The sequence below is a fragment of the Bos indicus x Bos taurus genome, chromosome 16, assembly GCF_003369695.1.
Source record: "Bos indicus x Bos taurus breed Angus x Brahman F1 hybrid chromosome 16, Bos_hybrid_MaternalHap_v2.0, whole genome shotgun sequence".
In the NCBI taxonomy this organism is placed as follows: domain Eukaryota; kingdom Metazoa; phylum Chordata; class Mammalia; order Artiodactyla; family Bovidae; genus Bos; species Bos indicus x Bos taurus.
Window position 1 is genome coordinate 79545568 of NC_040091.1, and position 17824 is coordinate 79563391.

Sequence of the window (17824 nt, forward strand, 5' to 3'; positions counted from 1 at the left end):
AGACTGGGCCAGAGGCAGGGCACTCCGGGTGCCAGCCAGCGGGCAGCGGAGCAGACTGAACTGTAGCCCCCAAAAGACAAGTCCGAGTCCTCACCCTTGGAAGCTGTGACCTTACTTGGAGAAAGGGTCTTTGCAGATGTAAGATAAGGACCCTCTCAAGAGTGCTGGCTTATCAGGGCGGGCAGCAGAGCCAACAAGGTCCTCACCCAAAGAGGAGCCCCAGGACGCCTTGAGAAGCGGACGCAGAGACTGCAGGGAGCGCCCACCAGCCCAGGGACCTCAGGGACCTCGGCAGGTGCCAGATGTGACGGGCTCCTGCAGATTCCGCTGCAGACCCCTCAGAGGAACCACCCCCTCCAACCCGACTCCAGACCCCCTGCCCCCTGAGCTGTGGGGAAATACAATTCTGGAGTTGTTTTTAAGCCACAAGGTTTGTCTAATCTGTTACGGCAGCCACAGAAAACTAGTCAGTGGCTGTGCCCAACCTGCTGGGCATCCCTGTCCGGGCATGCCTGGCTCCCAGCCTACAGAGGAGGTGATCCCGGCTCAGGCGCGGGGAACACTCTGCCTGCGCCTTCTGACTCAGTGCAGGAGGGAAGCGGGGAGGAGGGAGGGAGGAAATAAGAGTAACTAACTACTGGGGGGAAAGGCGCATTGCTGTCCATCTGGAGCTACAGGGACGACAGGCTGAGGCAGCCAGCGTAAGAGAGCACCAGCGTTCCAGGCTCTGGGAACTGTAAGACATCTCCCCGCTTTCCACCTGTGGGGACTGAGGCCCCCACAGCCCAGGCGACCTGCACATGGCGCATGCCAACGGCAGAGCAGGGTCTGGACCCCGCAAGGACCTCCGTGCAAAGCCGCCTGGGGGCTGTCCCTGGTCAAAGCTGACCATCGGGCCCAGAATGGGGAGGTTCAGTCAGTTCAGTCCCTCAGCCGTGTCCGACTCTTTGCGACCCCGTGAACCGCAGCACGCCAGGCCTCCCTGTCCATCACCAACTCCCGGGGTTTACTCAGACTCATGTCCATGGAGTTGGTGATGCCATCCAGCCATCTCATCCTCTGTCGCCCCCTTCTCCTCCCGCCTTCAATCTTTCCCAGCATCAGGGTCTTTTCAAATGAGCCAGTTCTTCGCATCAGGTGGCCAAAGTATTGAAATCTCAGCTTCAGCATCAGTCCTTCCAAGGAATAATCAGGACTGATTTTCTTTAGGATGGACTGGCTGGACGTCCTTGCAGTCCAAGGACTCTCAGGAGTCTTCTCCAACACCACAGTTCAGAAGCGTGAACTCTTTGGTGCTCCCTGGGATGTGGCTGGATGCTTTCAGGGCCCAGGCCAGGCCGCTTTGGGGCAGAGTCTGCTGGCCGGGGTGGTTTCAGGGACGAGAGGCAGAGGACCCTTTGCCTGGCGGCTGCTGTTGCCATGAGAACGCTCTGCGAGGCAGATCCTGGAAAGCCCGCAAGGAGGAGGCACAGCTTCAGGCCGTCCCCCCAGACCTCTGCTGGGTGCTGGTCCTGGGCTAGAAGCGCCGTGGCCCCAGCCCCTTCACGGGGGTAGCCCAGCAGCACAGGCACTGGGCTACTCTGATTCGTTCAGTGAGGTGAAAAGAGGCCAGAGGGAGGCGACGCGCTCTGAACCCAGGCCCCTCTGTCCTCACAGGGCTGCAGTCGTCAGACCCCAGACCCAGGCCGGTGGGGGCGGGCTCAGCTGTGAGCACGGTGGTTAGGCCTCTTCTTTCTGAACAACTTCAGCTTTCTAAACAAATTCACCGGTAAGTTCAGCCGGGCCTTTTAGGACTTTCCTCAACAGTTCCGCAGGGCATGCCGGGGCCTGCAGGCATGGTTTCCAGACACTGACCTCAGGGCCTGACAACATCCTCGGAGAACCTCCCTTTTCCTTCTCACTGGGCCCCTGGCAAGTCCAGGGACTGGTCTGAGCTCAGGGAGCTGGCACTGAATGGAGCGACGCGCCAGGAAGCCAGAGGCTTGGGGTCCACTGTCCGTCACTTATGAACTACAGAAACCTGGGCAGCTTGCCCCGAATCTCTGGATGGGTCTGGCCTGGAAAGTGGAGGTGCAGGACTCCGGAGCACTCTGACCTGGATCTCCCAAGGGGCCGGCACCCTCACTGTGGGAGCAGAAAGGAGGCATGCATGCAGGATGGCGTCTGTGCCTGCTGCCCGCAGCCAGGCTTCCCTGCAGGCTCTGCACGGTGAGGTGGCCTCAGGGAGCCAGGAGCCAGTTCCCACAGCCTGGCCCGTGCGATCAGACTCCCCGAGCAGGCAGGGCCTGCGCCCCCCAGTCTGCGGGTTTCGTCCTGCCGCAGGAGGGTGGGCAGGCAGCCCCGGCCCCCACCCCGCCCTGGTCTCCTGGTGCTGCTGTTCTGGCATAAAAGAGAGTGTGTGTGTGTTCATCTCACTCGTGCAGGTGAGAGAATCCAGGGCCCACAGGGCAGGGGGCTCCTGCTCTGGTGCCCCAGCTGGCAGAGGAAGACCCGGGTGGGCGGTGGAGCCCAGGGCATCTGGCCTCCAGAGCAGAGGTCACAACAGAAGCAAGGTGGTCACAGGGTCCCTGTGCAGTGCTCGAGCCATGCGCCCTGGTGTGTGTGGGAGTGTGTGTGTGGGTGTGTGTCTCGGCACCTGGCCCTCCACCCCTCCCCGGGTGGAAGAGCTGGGGGCCGCTGTCTCTCTGGAGAGGAGCCCACAGCTCAAGCCCAGCTGCAGCTCGGGCCAGGAAGCTTTGGTAGAGGGTCTAAGTGGCGGAGCCTCGGCCCTGCAGAGAGCCATGCACAGACGCCCCAGGGTGACCACGGGGCTGCAGAGCAGGCCACTGACGCAACAGTTCAAGGTCTGACTTCCTCTCCTCCCGCTTCCAACCTCCCCCTCCACCCCCCACGTCTGGCTGTCTAGCTGGCCCCCCAACAAGCACTCTGGGCGACAAAGGACAAGAACACACCCTCCTTTTCAACGGGAGAGCAAACGTTGGAAGGAGAACTCAGTTCTCAGGGATGGGGTGGGAGGGTGTTGAGCTCACGGCTGGGGTGGGGTGCAGGGGCGCTGGTGCCCGGGGGCGCCAGCTCCAGCAGAGCCCCCACGGCTCTCCTTCAGTCCACATGCGCCTGGAAGGTCGGCGTCACTGTGGGTGAGACACTGCAGGCCTTGCTGCCGGGCGGTCCTGCCCCTGCAGCAGGTCCCTCAGCCGGTCCGTGCCCTCCACAGAGTGGGTGCATGCCCCGGGTCTGTGCGGCAGGCTGGCTCCGCTGCAGATGAAAGGCAGGTGGGCGCCACCCGTGGCTCTGAAGCCCAGCCAGGCAGGTTGAGCCCAATGCCCTGCACTGCCATCCAGGCTCATTGAGAAAGAATCAGGCCGCCGCCCCGATGGTGAAGAAACCACCGCTAGCTGGCTTTCGAGAGGGAACGCACACCCACCATGGCCCCCTTCCCAGCCGACTTCCCAGCAGAGCTCCCCGTCCACCCACCGGCCAGGCAGACACAGGCCTCCCCCGACGCAGGCGCCTCATGGCTCCAAACCTGCCTCCCAGCTCCGGGTCCCCGAGGGAGGGGGCTGTGGGCACGGTAGTCAGGGCTGCTGGCTGCCTGCCCCCACCGCCCAGGGGCTGCTGGCACCGGGCACACAGCAGGCAGTTCACACGGGGCCCAGAGACTGGACCAGCTCGGGACCTGGGCGTGTTTTCTCGGTCAACCCCCAAGGTCTGCTCTGCCCACGGACAGTAAGTCCAGGACCAGCTCTGCAGATGCCCACAGCCCAGCACGGCGACCGAGGGGCCTAGACCATGCTGGTCAACTGTCCACCTGCCCCTGGCGGCCAGCCGGGCAAGGCCGGCTCTCCTGACCACAGGCTGGTGCAGTGGCCCTCGCGGGAGGCAGGCTGGGGTGGGCAGCCCTGCGCTTCGGCCCCGTGTCCCATCCACTCCCCGCAGCCCAGGCTTGCTGGTCCCAGCCTGTCTCCTCTGCTGCTTGGATGCGGGAAAGCCCTCACCTCAGGAATGAGGCTCCGTGTGTGGGGTGGGGTGTCGGGGGCAAGAACATTGGCCCGTGAGTCGGGGCTCACTCTTGGGACCTCCCAGGCCTGGCCCCGCTGTGGGTGACAGGCGCAGCCTTCCCGGGAGCCGTGGGGTGGCGGGACCGCAGAGGGGGCGCCGAGGGCGTGGGCACGCTCTGGACAGAGCTGATCCAGGACGTGACGTGGGGTCACGCGGCCTCCCCAGAGTCCACAGCTTGGGCGCTGACAGGCGCGCCCCACTCCATCAGCAGCGCGCTCCCTCCCCAAGCCTTCTGTCTCCAGGTTCAGGGCCCTCATTCTTCCTGCTTCTCCTCAAAGCCCCACGTCCATCTCAGATCTCATGGGCTTTGGTCTCCCTGTGGGCACAGCCCCTCCCCCAGGAAGAGGGGGGCGCCCTCTGAGAGGGACCCTCCAGGGAAAGGCCGCGCCCATCGGGACTCGGGCCGTCGGCAGCACTCACAGGGTCTCCAGGTTCTGCAGCCCCTCGAAGCTGTGCGCCCCCAGATGCCGGATGCGGTTGTTATGGAGATGCCTGTGTGGGAGGAGAGGCGTGTCAGGGGAGGACCCAGGGCCGCATGGCGGGGGTGGGGGACGTACGCTCTCAAGCAGGAACAGCCAGGTCTCCAAGGCTGGAGACCGCGGGCTACACTGTGTCCGCTTCCTGTCAAAGGAAAAAGCCAGAGGCGTGGCCTCGGGCGCGGGGGTGGTGAGTGTGGGAGAGACTCCCGTGGTCGAGAGCAAACTGAAAGTAAACCACAGCACGTTCTCCCAATTCCTAATGGAAAGAGTGCAAGCATTAACACGGAAACGGGCCCCACCCCAGCCCAATATTGTAACAGCAGCAGCACAGCAAGGACGGAGAGAGGCTCAGAGCAGAGGCCGAGGCCGCGGAAACGCGCCGGGCCCTCAGCAGAGGCCCAGCTGTGAAGACAAGGTCCTGAGACGGCTCCAGGGAGCCCCCGAGCTGGAGAGACGCAGGGTGTCTTTCCGGGGGGTGGGGGGCAGGGAAGGAGATGAAGGCTCCTCCGGAGCTGAGCCCAGGGGGACCTCTGTCGGGAGGGAACGCGCATCTCCCACAGCCTGAGCCTGCGGAGGGAGCCCTGCCTGCACAGCACCCCACACACCGGGGCCCACCCCACACACCAGGCCCCGGGCACCTGTGGGCAGGCGACCCTCATTCACCCACAGTCCCAGCCCATAAGCTGCAGTCTGGGGGGAGCCCAGGGGGCCCTTGGCAATGCAGCGGTCCCAGGGGGAGCCAGGAAAAGGTGTCAGCTGGCAACCGTGCAAGCACACAGCAGGAAACTAGGAGCAGCCAAGGCCGCTGGAGCCCCAGCCCGCAGGGGGCCGCTTGAGCCGCAGCCCGCAGGAAGCCGTCGTGGGCAAGGGGCAGCAGGACGCTCATCAGCCCCTTCTGCCGCAAAGCAAGCCCATGAGCACCCCAGAGGCAGCACTTTAAATGGCGGGGAAGGAGGCTGTAGACTGTGAATCGAGGACCAAAACTACATCATGAAAAACTAGTCAATACATTTGCAGCAGGGAGCGGTACAGGGTCAGAGAGAACGCCTGAGCTGACACCAGAAGCTGAGAGGCCACGGCTGCGAGTCACACGCGGGCGCTGACGGCTCTGGGGCCGGATCCAAAGGCAGACAAAGGGCGTATTCAGAAGCGCAACCAGAAGAAAACCCTCCAAAATAGAGTGGAATCCGGAGGTGAAAAGCACGTGTTGTTTCAGGAAAACTGGATGAAGAAAATCCCACACTGTGTCATAGTCTAGTGAAGCCATTCAAGTTCAAAGATTAAAAAATATCTTTGGGCAGGAGAAGGAAATTGCGAACAAGGGAAGGACTCAGTCTGGCCTCCAGGATGCTCAGGGAGCAGGGTGGCAGGCGTGGCGGGTAGGGACTGCGTGCTCCCCGCTCCTCCGCCAGGAGGCACCAGACTCCGCAGGGGCTTCCAATTTGATGGGGGAACACAGCCCCCGGCTTCCAGGAGTGAGCCCTGGCCCTCCCCACTTCCTCCAACTCTCAGCACACTCAGCCTTTCTCCCTGTGCCCCCACCCCACTGAAGCTCGTCTCCAGCCCACTCTGCCATCCCAGTGCCTCCTGCTTCTGCACGTCCAGCCTCAGGCCTGCAGACCACTGCACTAACCCTGGCGTCCTGAGCGCCTCTGGCAGCCCAGCCTCCTGGGACTTCTGGTCTGGAGGAAGGGATGAGACCCACACCCAAGCCAGCACTGCAGTCCACTCAGGCCCTTCCAGGGGTCCCCGCAGGGCGGCCTGATGAAGGCTCAGGGCTCGGGCTGAAGGGAAGCCCCTCTCCGTCAGCTGGTCACCCATGCCTCTGGCCTGAGCCTCGAGCACCCATCTTTCTCCTCTGCGCTTTTCTGCAGGCCAGCCCGGAGGCCTGGGCAGCCTCCTGCAGCCCCCTTGCCCTGGATGGCCTCCAGCCACAGCAGCCCCTCTCCTGCCTCAGGGCGGCATCAGGGCCTCCAGGCTCTCCTGAGCTCTCCCGCCCCTGCCCCTAGGAGACCTGAGATCCCGGACTGAGCTTCTGCACCCCACTCCTCGACCAGACCCTGGCCTCCGACCCTGACTCTTCCTCCACAATGTCCCTCAGGCCGGTGCGTCTGCCTCCGCCCTCCCGTGTCCCTCTGTGTCCTGCAGTCACCCTCCTGGGGCCCCTTCCCACCTCCAGGCCCCCCACTGGCAGGCCAGAGTCAAACCTGCGCTCCGAGGTCCCAGCTCACCTCTCCAGCCTCCTCTCCAGCCCCACTGGCCCACTCGCCGGCACGTCCTCACCGACACCTGCCGAGTGCCTGTCCCCTGCTCCTCACCCATCCAGCTCTAAACTGTCCTTCCAGCCAGGACCACCCCGCAGGCCCCTGTCCCCCACCAGCTGCTCCGGCCGCCCTGCGCCCGGGCCGAGGCTGACTCAACACCCAGTACCCTCGTCCTGCGCTCCGGGGCGGCACTGTTGTCCTTCCCAGTGCCCCCGCCACTCCCCCAGGCCTGGGGCAGCAGCTGGAGCTCACTCCTGGCTCTGCAGGTCCCGCAGGACGTGGCTCCTGCTCCCACTTGCTCCTGCTGCTCAGCAGTCAGTGGCCCACCGTGAGGACCCCTCATTCCAGGAGTTCCGTCTCTCAGAGACCCACGATTCGCAGGGAGCATCAGGACGTCACAGGGGTATCACCTAAGCTGGATCAGGGCTCCCGTCCTGCTCGCCCTCTGCCAACCCACGGCCACCCAGGGAGGATGCTGCGGCCGTCCCGACAGAGGATGAGGCTCTGGAGCAGTTCATCTGTGTCTCCCGTCTCCCAGGACAGAGAATCAGACAAACAAATGCTGCTCCTCCCTCTCTCAGAAGGAACTAAGCCTTGTCCACTCCTTGGTTTGGAAAATCAAACCAGATTTCCAAGAGCAGAGGAGGCCTCACGCCCATTTCACAAAGTCTGGACATTCCCGTGGCAGTAAGTCTGTAACCCAGAGCAATTACACACAGTCGCCAAGCCCTGGGTAATTGCCCTACGAACTCAGTAACTGTCCACGGCAATTAGCCAGGAGCTAACCCGTGCCCGCAGGTCCTGGGGGGGCAGTGAGCCCCAGGCCGCAGGCCCTGCCTGGCACACCGTCTCCTGGGGCGCTCCCCCAGCAGCGCTCTGCTCTTTACTCAAAGCGCAGGCTCTCTGCTGCTTCTCCAGGCTGGCGGATGAAGGGAACTTATCCCAGCCCTGCACCAAAGCACGACGCTGCACCCGCCTGTCACCGATCAAGAGCGGTGAGTCATTCCCGGAGTGCGCTCCCAAGCGTGGCAGTTACAACCTGTGCACAGAACCGCAGAGGAAACAGCAGCTGAACTCGTTTCCCAGCCTCTCAAAGCACTTCCAGTGCCGCCCGGCCTCCTGACAGCCCGGAACGGTCACCTCACTTTACCACGGGAACCCCAGGGACACCGCTGAGCAAAGCCGGCGGGCACTCACAGCACCACGAGGCTGGACAGGTTCCAGAAGGCGTAGTCAGGGACGCGGCCGATGCGGTTCAGGGCCAGGGTCACAGCCTGCAGGGCGCGCAGGTGGCTGAGGGCCCTGACGGGGATCTCGGTGAGGGCGTTGTCGTCCAGCCACAGGTGGCGGAGGGAGGTCAGCCCCTCGAAGCTCCTGTCCGGGACCAGGGAGATGAGGTTGGCATCCAGGCGCCTGCGGGAGGGGACAGGGAGAGTCTGGGCCGGGGCAGCGGGCCCCCCGGGCTCCACGGCCCGGCTCCTCAGGTCCCGGGTGCCCCTCCGCTCCAGCCCGAGGCCCTTTATGCTTTTTATCCCTGTTGGTGACCCAGCGCTGGTCCACAGCCCAGGACCACAGTACCCCTCATGCCCAGGTTCCCTGTCTGTGCTGCGGCTCCCCTGCTCTGAGGACGCTGGCTCTCAGCCCCGTCCGCTCCAGGCAGGGCCGGAAAGCAACCATGGTCCCCATCGACTTGGGGACAGTTCCACCCATGGACACAGCCCAGGAAAGACCTTCTCAGAGCCGCAAGCCAATCCCTGGCACCGGACCCCGGCGCCCCTGCTCCCCGGCGCCTGGCCCCTGTACACAGATCACGGTGCCCCTGCCCCCTGGGACTGCCCCCCGGCTCAAGGGCTAGCTGTCAGACGGGGCTCCCTGCTTGGCTGATGCCTATGGGGACTGCTGGATGTCGGACAGGCAGACAGGGGACAGCCTGTCCACAGCAGAGCGTCCAGGGAGGTGGAGGACCTCGGACACGAGTTCAGGAGGACTCTGCCAGCTGAGCAGCCCGTCCCGGCCTCTCAGGACTGCGCCAGGCCTTTACCCCGTGCCTCCTGGGCTGGGGCTTGGGCTGAAGCCCCACCTCCGGCAGCTGGTCCCATAGGGTTGAGGCAAGCTGGCCGGTGGCCATGGAGCTGCCCGTGGGCTCTGCTGCCTTGAGGGGCTTGGCACCGAGGCCCGGTCCTCCGCGTGGGCATGTGGCACCTGTGTCATGGAAACCCCGGACCCCAACCACACAGCCCCAAGCCCCCTCATCCTGGCCCCAAGGACGACTGCAGTGCTGGGTGGTGGGGGGCCTTTCTCCCGCCCCAGCAGCACAAGCCCGCGCCAGCAGCCAGCAGGGCTCCATCTGCTCTGAGCTGCTCACCAGTGCCCTCCCCATCCCTGGGAGAAACGCCAGGCCAGCCAGCAGGGGGCTGTGGGTGAACAGGCCGACCCTGGAGCCTCGGATGAGAGGGCAAACGGACCGAGACAGGCCCTGAAGCCTGCAGCGGGAGAGACCTCCACGCACGTCACACCTGACCCGACGGCTACAAGCCCCTCGGTAAGGGCCTGTCCCTCTGGTCACTGTCCCCAGAACCTGATGGCCCAACTGTGGCTACTGACCTGGGGGCCACAGGGGGAAGCAAATTCTAAGACCCCGCCCAGGATGCCTGGCTCAGAAGGCCTGAGGGGGCCTGCAATCTGCCTCCACGAACAGGCAGGTGGGAAAGGGCTGGACGAGCATCAGCTCTGTCCCTGCCCTCCGCATCAGTGGGAAGGCCAGGCTGACAGTCCCAGAGCAATGTGACGGCCAGGGGCGCGTTAGGAGGGGCCCCAGGAGAAGGGGATGCCGCATAGCGGCCTGCCGGACGAGGAGGAGTTAGCTAGTGAGGGGGACAGCAGAGGGAGGCCTGTGGGCTACGAGCGGCCACGAGGGCCTTCAGGAAGGCGAGGGGTGGGAGGGAGCAGGGCAGGGGCAGCTGGCGAGGCCGGCGGGGCTGGGACTCAGGGGCCCTGCCGCAGGGAAACAGGAAGCCAGGAAGGGCTTTACCCTAAAAAGGGAAGACAGCCGTGGCCAGGATTCCGGTGCTAGGGAGGAGCCCTTCCAGAGGGGGACATGTCAGCAAAGGGACTGGCGCTCTGCACGAGCCCCTCACCCAGAAGCGGGCATGGGCACGTCCTGGGAGCTCGAGGGTGAGCTCGACCACTGCAGGGTCGGGTCCCTGGAGAGTCCCTTCCTGATGGTGCCCCTGCTGCCCGGCCCTGGGATGTCCCTGCCCCTCCAAGGTGCAGGAGCCAAGGTGCAGGCTCCCTCGCACAGGACCATCAGCTGGCAGTTCCGGGCGCCTTGATCAGCCCCACACGGACGCGCCCTTCACCTCGCCCCACCCCAGGGTCCATCACAGACCCTCGCAGAGCAGGCCCGTGGGATGAGCACCCGCGGCCCCACGTGGCCGCACCTCCTCCCTGCCAGCGTTCAGGGCCCAGGGTACTGAGAGTGAGCCCACTGAGTCCCGGGGCGTTGTATGCATCAGGCTGTCTAATCCTCACCTGTGAGGTTCACATTTCCCAAAGGAGAAAAGCCACGTGCAGCCCCATCACATGTCCAGTAAGCGGCACAGCTGGGCTTCCAGCCTGGCGGCGGCTCCACAAGACACACCTCTAACCACCGTGCAGGTCGGCAGGCACGCAGCACGTGCTCCCTGCCCCTGCGCCTCCCCGGCCTCGGCCCAGGCTCCTCACCCGCTCACACAAAGCCTGCCACCCCGTCGAGGAGGCTGGCCACGCCTGCTCCGCCATCCCCTCCATGGCATCGCTGGGTGCCTCAGACCTTCCTCTGGCAGGTGGTCCGTCGACTGTCAACTCAGCACCGCCTGGGACCTCGGCGGAAAGGCAGAGTCTGAGGCCCTGTCCCAGACCGGCGAGTCAGCACCTGAATTCCAGCCCGACCGCAGGTCATCCACTGAGTGCTGAGTGCAGCGGTGTCTGCTGATGCTCGGGTCGGCGGGAGTGACGCCGACAGGAGGGGAGCCTGAACAGTGAGCCAGGCGCCTCCTCCTGTGCTGGGGCTCTGCTCTGGGGTCCGCACACCCATCACCCCAGGCCCGGGGCTCCAGGCCACCCTCCAGGGAGAATCCCCCACACCTCCCGGCCGCGGGGCTCACAGACAGCAGGGGAGCGGCCCCCAGCCTGGGGACCCGGGCAGACCTTCCTGCAGGATGAGTGCACCTGTGACTCGCTCAGATGTTCGTTCCACGCTGTGGGGGTTCTCCCCCACCTTGCTCCCATCCAGAGACCCCTCACACCCTGGAGACCCCGGGGGGCGGCACCTTCGTCCCAGCTTTCCCAGAGACTGGGCAGTGAGCGGAGCCCCGAGTCCCCCCAGATCACAGCCCACGCCAAGGGCCTTAAGGAAAGGTGGGAAGTAGACCAGGACAGAGGGGCAGGGTGTTACGGGCGAGGGCCGCAGGCAGGACACAGGGCCACCGTGGGCCAGGAGTGAGCACAGACCTCAGACGGCTCAGGTCAAATCCAAAGGTTCAGCAACTGCGGGACGGGGGTGGCCGAGTGGGCTGGAGCTTGGCTCTCAGGCTCTGCCTCTCAAGGGCGTCTGGCCCCCCAGGCAGAGACGCACCCCCTCCGTGACACCCAGGACCCTGAGATGTCACTGTTCCCACTTACACGCCCTTGCCCTGGGCCCAGTCGGTGGGAATAACTCCTTAGAGTGCGTAGGTCCCACGAGTGTGCGCTTTACGTGGCAGGTCTCCCCTGGGGTCCTGTGAGCAGACACATCCAGGCACACATCCCTCATTTAACCTCTGGCTGGGTCTCCTCAGTGGACTAGTTTGACCACTACCCATCTGAGAGACTGTTCAGGTGAAATGCACACAGTGTTTCCCTGATGTGGGGGCGTCCCTGTGGCTCCACTGGTAAAGAATCCGCCTGCAGTGCACAAGACCCCAGTTCAGTTCCTGGGTCGGGAAGATCTGCTTGAGAAGGGAATGGCTACCCACTCCAGTATTCTTGGGCTTCCCCTGTGGCTCAGCTGGTAAAGAATCCACCCGCAATGCGGGAGACCTGGGTTCGATCCCTGGGTTGGGAAGATCCCCTGGAGAAGGGAGCGTCTACCCACACCAGCATTCTGGCCTGGAAAATTCCATGGACTGTATAGTCCATGGGGTCACAAAGATTCGGACACGACTGAGTGACTCTCACTTCACTTCACACACAAAGCACAGCTCAGAGGCTACCCCCCAGCACCCCTTCCTTCTAACAAGGAGGACATCCAGAGGGGCCAGGGACTTCAAGGATGAGCGGGGGACCCCAGGGAGGGGCGGGGGACCCCAGGGAGGGGCGGGGGACCTGGCAACTGCAGATCCTCCTGGTGGTTTTGGCCGTGAGGACAAACAGCGCCTTCAGGGAAACCCCAGCCAGGAGCCGGGGCAGCCGAGGGGGGTGGGGGCCAGGCTCCAGGTGGCCGTCTTCAACTTGACTCACCCACAGCCTCCAGAAGAGCAGGTGGAGACTCGGGTCCTGCTCCCTCGGAGCTCAAGGAGCCACCAGCCTCGCCCACCATGCCCGAGGGGCCCGGAGCCCAGAGGAGGAGAGAGGGCTGCCCCAAGCGGGTCAGTGGCCGGGCTGGACTCACACTCAGCGCCGCTCCACAGCCTGGCTCCCTACCAGGAAGCACCTCTGAGCCCAGGGGCCACATCCCCCCAGAAAGCAGAGTCCCTGCAGCCCACAGAGCCCTAGACTGACCCCACAGACCCTCTGGAATTTCCTTCTCTGATCCTCCCTATATCCCACCAGATCTCAGTCAGAGACAAGACCCGAGGAACAGATTGGGAGTCCTAGTGGACCACCAGCTGACACGCCCGTCACCAGGGATCCATTCAAAAGGCTAAGGCCCGACAACCGGAAGCAGCGCGGGGCAGGGCATGGCGGCGGCGGCGGCGGCGGCCGAGGGTGTCCCCGCGATCCACCGCGAGGAGCCAGTTCGAGATGATGTCGCTGTGGAGACTGCTGAGGAAGCAAAGGAGCCTGCTGAGGCTGACATAAATGAGCTCTGCCGGGACATGTTCTCCAAAATGGCAACTTACCTGACTGGGGAACTGACGGCGACCAGTGAAGACTATAAGCTCCTGGAAAATATGAATAAACTAACCAGCCTGAAGTATCTTGAAATGAAAGATATTGCTATAAACATTAGTAGAAACTTAAAGGACTTAAACCAGAAGTATGCTGGACTGCAGCCTTATCTGGATCAGATCAACATAATTGAGGAGCAAGTAGCAGCTCTTGAGCAGGCAGCCTACAAGTTGGATGCATATTCAAAAAACTGGAAGCCAAGTACAAGAAGCTGGAGAAGCGATGAAAAACAACTATGGGGACAAAGTCTTTTTTAATGTGGAAAGAATGTTTTATAAGACCTGAATCTTCAGGTTGGTGAATTGTGAAAACTCCTCAAAAGGCAACTACGCTGGTCGTCCCAGAAACATCGCAACATTGGAGTAAACTGGAGAACTGTGGCTATCCCTGGAGGAACTTCTTTTGAGGCAGAATCCTCAGAAACTCAACACTTATAACTCCTTACCTTTTACTTGAATGCTTCATCATCCATTCAGGACAAAGAGTTTCTCAAAGTTCAGATAAACCTGGGCCTGCCAGTAGAATCAAATGAGAGGACCTCTTTTCCCTGGTAGCAGTTGATTACTGTATTATTTTCTTAAATGGTTGGTTTTTGAGTTACTGTGTAAAAGGTGGTTTTTGTCTATCAAGGATGTAATGTATTGCTAACAAGATTCTAAATTAAAAAAGGAAAACAAAAACAAAAAAAGGCTAAGGCCCGTTGCCTGCTCCCCAAGCTCTGAGAGCAGGCCGGCAGGACCCAAGGAAGGGGGAGGGCGGAGGGCGGCAGGGCAGGCTCCAGTCCACGCTGCTCCGGGCGGGGGGCCTCTCCCGCTCCAAGTCAGGCACGTGGAGGAGAGAACGCAGGGCAGCAGGGCAGGAGCGGCCACTGGCTGAAGCCGGCGGCCCTCAGAGAACAGCCAGCCTCTCCTCTAGCCGGCGCTCCCAGGGCTCCCCTGGGGCTGCCCCTCGCCCTGAGCAGCGCCGTGGCCCAGCCAGCCTGGCGGGGCCCTTCCTGGGCCTGCCCCACCGCTCCCACAGAGGAGTCCCTGTGGGCAGCCGCCTCCTCCCTGCACGCAGCCCTCCAACCGCACACATAGAAGGGCAGGCAGGCAGGGAGCCCCGAGAGTCCGGGTGGCCACGGGGAGCCACTGGGTGGGACACCCAGGAGCATCCTGCTCCCTGAACCAGAAACCCTCCTCCCCGAGGCCATCCTGACTCAGGAGGGCAGGAGGCCCTAAGCACGGGGCCCCTTCCGGGGCACCAGACTGCTGACCCCCAGCCTGCAGCCACACCAAGGGCAGCCTCTTCGCTGGAGGCCCCGGGGCCCAGCCCCGTACCCACGGCACATGGGGCCTACACAGGCCTCGCCAAGGAAGGGAGGGCAGGGCAGGGAGGCGCTGGGGGAGGTCCTCACGGTGGAGAAAGAAAGCATCCACTTCGGAGCAGTGACCCTGTGCCTGAGGCGGCGTTGGCAGCGGCGGGTGCTGGGGGCCGGCCACAGGGAAGGCGGGGGCTTGGGGACAGACTGGCACCGGCTGGGCGGCAAGGACATGCCCGGGCCGCCCTCATCAGCACCGCTGGCAGCGCCAGCCTCTGCAGGAGGGCACGCAGCTCCCGGGGGGCAGGCTTGGGAGGAGGGCACTCGGCTCCCGGCGGGGTGGGCTTGGGAGGAGGGCGCTCGGCTCCCGGGGGGCGAGCTTGGCAGGAGGGCTGGCCCACCTGGGGCCAAGCAGACACGGCCAGCTCACGCCGAGGTGCCCCTGCACACTGACCCCCTCCCCACACCCTGCCCCCGAAGGCCTCTCTGCTCTCACTCAGCTCCCACAAAGCCACTGGCGTGCCCCCACTAAGCACCGGGCCCCCCAAAGTCCCCTCATCTCTGTTCAGTCACTGAGTAGCCCTCAGCTTGGTCAGGCTGGATTAAATGCAGCCTGGTGGCCTGACTGAATCCACTAAGCGCTCACAGGCTCTGAGTGCCAGGCCAGCCTGGGCTCAGTGCTGGGCTCCGGCATGAGCTGCACACAGCCTGTCTCTGGAGAAGCTCCTGGACTGTCTGTCCTTTAATCAGCAACACAAAGACCTCGGCCATCGACTCCCTTGCGGGATCCTCGCCAGGCAGGCCAGCCTTTCACACGCGACTTCCTACTGAACCCCCCCCACCCAGAACCTGGAAGGCTGTCGTGTTTGCCTCCTCGCCTGCAGCAAGGAATATGTGGCTCCAAACCCATGGCTGGGACTTAATCAAGTGTGTGGGAAATGCTCTGCAGCTGGGGCCTGCCCTCTGCCTGCGGGAAACCCATGAAGGCCTCATGGAGGAGGTGACATCTGAGCTGGTTCCCAGGGGAGGGGTCTCCCGAGGGGCAGTGCTGGAGGAGGGCAGGAGGAGCAAGCCCGAGGCAGGAAGGGGATCAGGTGCCTGGGCTAAGCTTGCGGGGGTGAGAGAAGGGCCTGAGGGTGAGGCGGTGGGCCCCCAGTGACTCAGGAGGGGAGGGGGGCAGGCAGGAGGTGGGGCCCCGGTGCACAAGCCAAGGGCCCCCCGAAGAGAAGGCTCCTGAGGGGCAGAGGCCATGGTCAGGGGACACAGGCGGGTAACCGAGGAACAGCGAGCGCCTCCTGAGGCCCCCAGCAGGGCCGCACGCCCCACACACTGCACACACACAATGCCCCACACACACTGACGCCAACCCCCAGCCGGGCCCCTCCCCACCCCAGCTGCACGGAGCAGACGCCGCGGCAGCCATACAGGCCAAGTGCTGCCAGGCCGCCTGGAGCAGAGCCTCCTGTGAACCGGCCGGGCCCCTGACCAGAACGGGCAGGGCCGCGGAGGCCAGTCCCGCAGGGGCCCCGGGGCTGAGGCTGCATGTCTGCCCTGGGAGTAGCCATTGAGCCTTGAGTCCAGAGGAGGGGACCCCAGAGTGTTCCCGGGGTACCCTCTGAGCCTCTCCTCCAATCCAGCCCCAAGGGTGGGGCGGCGAAGGGCTCCCAGGCCCTCTCCTCTGCCGGGGGCAGGCGGACTGCTCTGGGCCTGAGACGGCGCAGCAGAAGCCACTGCCCCCGGCCCCCGGGGCCCTCCACCAGCGGGGGGAGGCCGCTGTGCCTGTGGAACTGTCTCTACGGTGAGTTCACCTGGATCGACACACATGCCTGGCAGCAACCAGCTCTGAGAACCCAGCCTGTTTGTTTAGGACACACCAGTGCCCATCCCAAGGGGCTCCCCGGCTCGAGGCATGAAGGTGAGAAAGCAGCAACAGGTGCGGCCGTGGCGTGAGCGTGCAAGGCTGTGTCCACGCGGCACAGAGGGGGTGCGTGCCCTGGGGCGCGCGGGGCTCGGGGGCAGGAGCACGCGGAGGACAGCCCCTGGGCTCAGGGGCGGGCCTGGGAGGGGAGGCCGGGCCTTCTGCAGACACGGCTCCTGGTTGTGCCCTCTGAGCCAGGACAGGCCTGGCTGAGCACGCGTGCGGCCTCCTGCGGACACTCTGGGTGGCCACCCTCCCACCACGGCCCACACGCGTTTCAGGGTGACTAAATCTGCCGGTTGGGGCGGTAGTCCTCTTTCAGAATATGGAAATTGTGCATGCTCAGTCGCTCAGTCTTGTCTGATTCTTTGTGACCCCACGGACTGCAGCCCACCAGGCTCCTCTGTCCACGGGATTTCCCAGGCAAGAATACTGGAGTGGGTTGCCATTTCCTTCCCCAGGGGATCCACCCAGGGATTGAACCCCCATCTCCTGCTCTGGCAGGTGGACTCTTACCACTGAGCCACCGGGGAGGCAGCCGGCACGGGAGCTGCGCGCGGTGACTTTAGAAATCCAGGTATGCGCTACTTGGCAGCCTTTAGATTAACGGAGAAGACAGCTTTCTGAGAGAAACTTCTGGGACGGGGACACAGGCTTGGAACTCAGGGAGCTTTGGCCAAAAGGACAGGGCTCCAGGGAACATGCTCAGCGTGCGTGTCGAAGGCAGGCCCAGGTCAGCGCTGGGCCCTGGCCCATGACCATGCTCCTCTCTGATTAACGCGAAGGCCACTGGGGCACCAGTGTGTGCGCTCCCTGAAACTCGTCGAGGGGGCCTTCAATCTGTGTGGCTTTGGTTTGCTCTGGTGGGCTTTGGGGTGCGTCCCCACTGTTCATAGGATGGCGTGCCATGAAGAGACCTTCGTGGAGTGAGAGCTGAGAGGGACCCTGTGACCCAGGAGGAGGGCTCAGGGACGGTCAACGTCAAGAGTACGGAGAGCAGAGCCGGAGAAGGTGGGTGGCCTGGGACCCGGGGTCCCTGCCCTCCCGCCCTGGTCCCTTGGGGAGCAGCCACAGACAAGGTCTCAGGGGTCCCCTCGCCTGGTCTCCCACGTGTGCAATGCTGAGTCCAGCGGGTTGGGACCAGCACCACAAGGGGAAGTGCCCTGAGGTGATGGAGAGAGTCGGGGGCAGAGTGGACACTGATGACTAGGCCCCCAGAAATTCAGTTGCGCTTTGCTGCAGGTGTGGGTGGGAGTGGGGGGTGCAGGAAAGGGATTCTTATTCCATCTGTGTCTCCACCCAACAGAGGGGCTGTGGGGACACCCAACGGGGGGTGGGGTCACCCAACAGAGGGGCTGTGGTGTCCCCACCCAACAGAGGGGCTGTGGGGACACCCAATGGGGGGTGGGGTCACCCAACAGAGGGGCTGTGGTGTCCCCACCTAACAGAGGGGAGTGTGGACACCACCCAACAGAGGGGCCCCCACCCAACAGAGGGGCTGTGGTATCCCCACCTAACAGAGGGGCTGTGGGGACACCCAACGGGGGGTGGGGTCACCCAACAGAGGGGCTGTGGGGTCCCCACCCAACAGAGGGGGTGCGGGGTCACCCAACAGAGGGGGTGGGGACACCACGCCGCCTCGCCCTACACAGGAAGATCTGAGTCTGTCGGAGGA

At 63.8% G+C, this 17824-nt stretch overlaps 1 protein-coding gene and 1 pseudogene across 6 annotated transcripts in view; one reads left to right on the plus strand and one right to left on the minus strand.

The window, feature by feature from the left end:
* LGR6 (leucine rich repeat containing G protein-coupled receptor 6) overlaps positions 1–17824 on the minus strand; it is an 87894-nt gene that overhangs the window by 21725 nt on the left and 48345 nt on the right. For 3 of the 5 annotated variants that reach the window (XM_027565878.1, XM_027565875.1, XM_027565873.1), the window contains exons 5-6: positions 8000–8215; positions 4480–4551 (exon numbers count right to left, since the gene is read on the minus strand). In XM_027565878.1, the coding sequence (XP_027421679.1) occupies positions 4480–4551; positions 8000–8215 (288 nt within the window). The remainder of the gene's footprint in view (positions 1–4479; positions 4552–7999; positions 8216–17824) is intronic. The other 2 variants (XM_027565877.1, XM_027565874.1) reach the window with 1 other exon arrangement.
* LOC113906995 lies at positions 12695–13611 on the plus strand (annotated as a pseudogene). Its single transcript, XR_003515056.1, has one exon. The product of XR_003515056.1 is annotated as a biogenesis of lysosome-related organelles complex-1 subunit 2 pseudogene (transcript).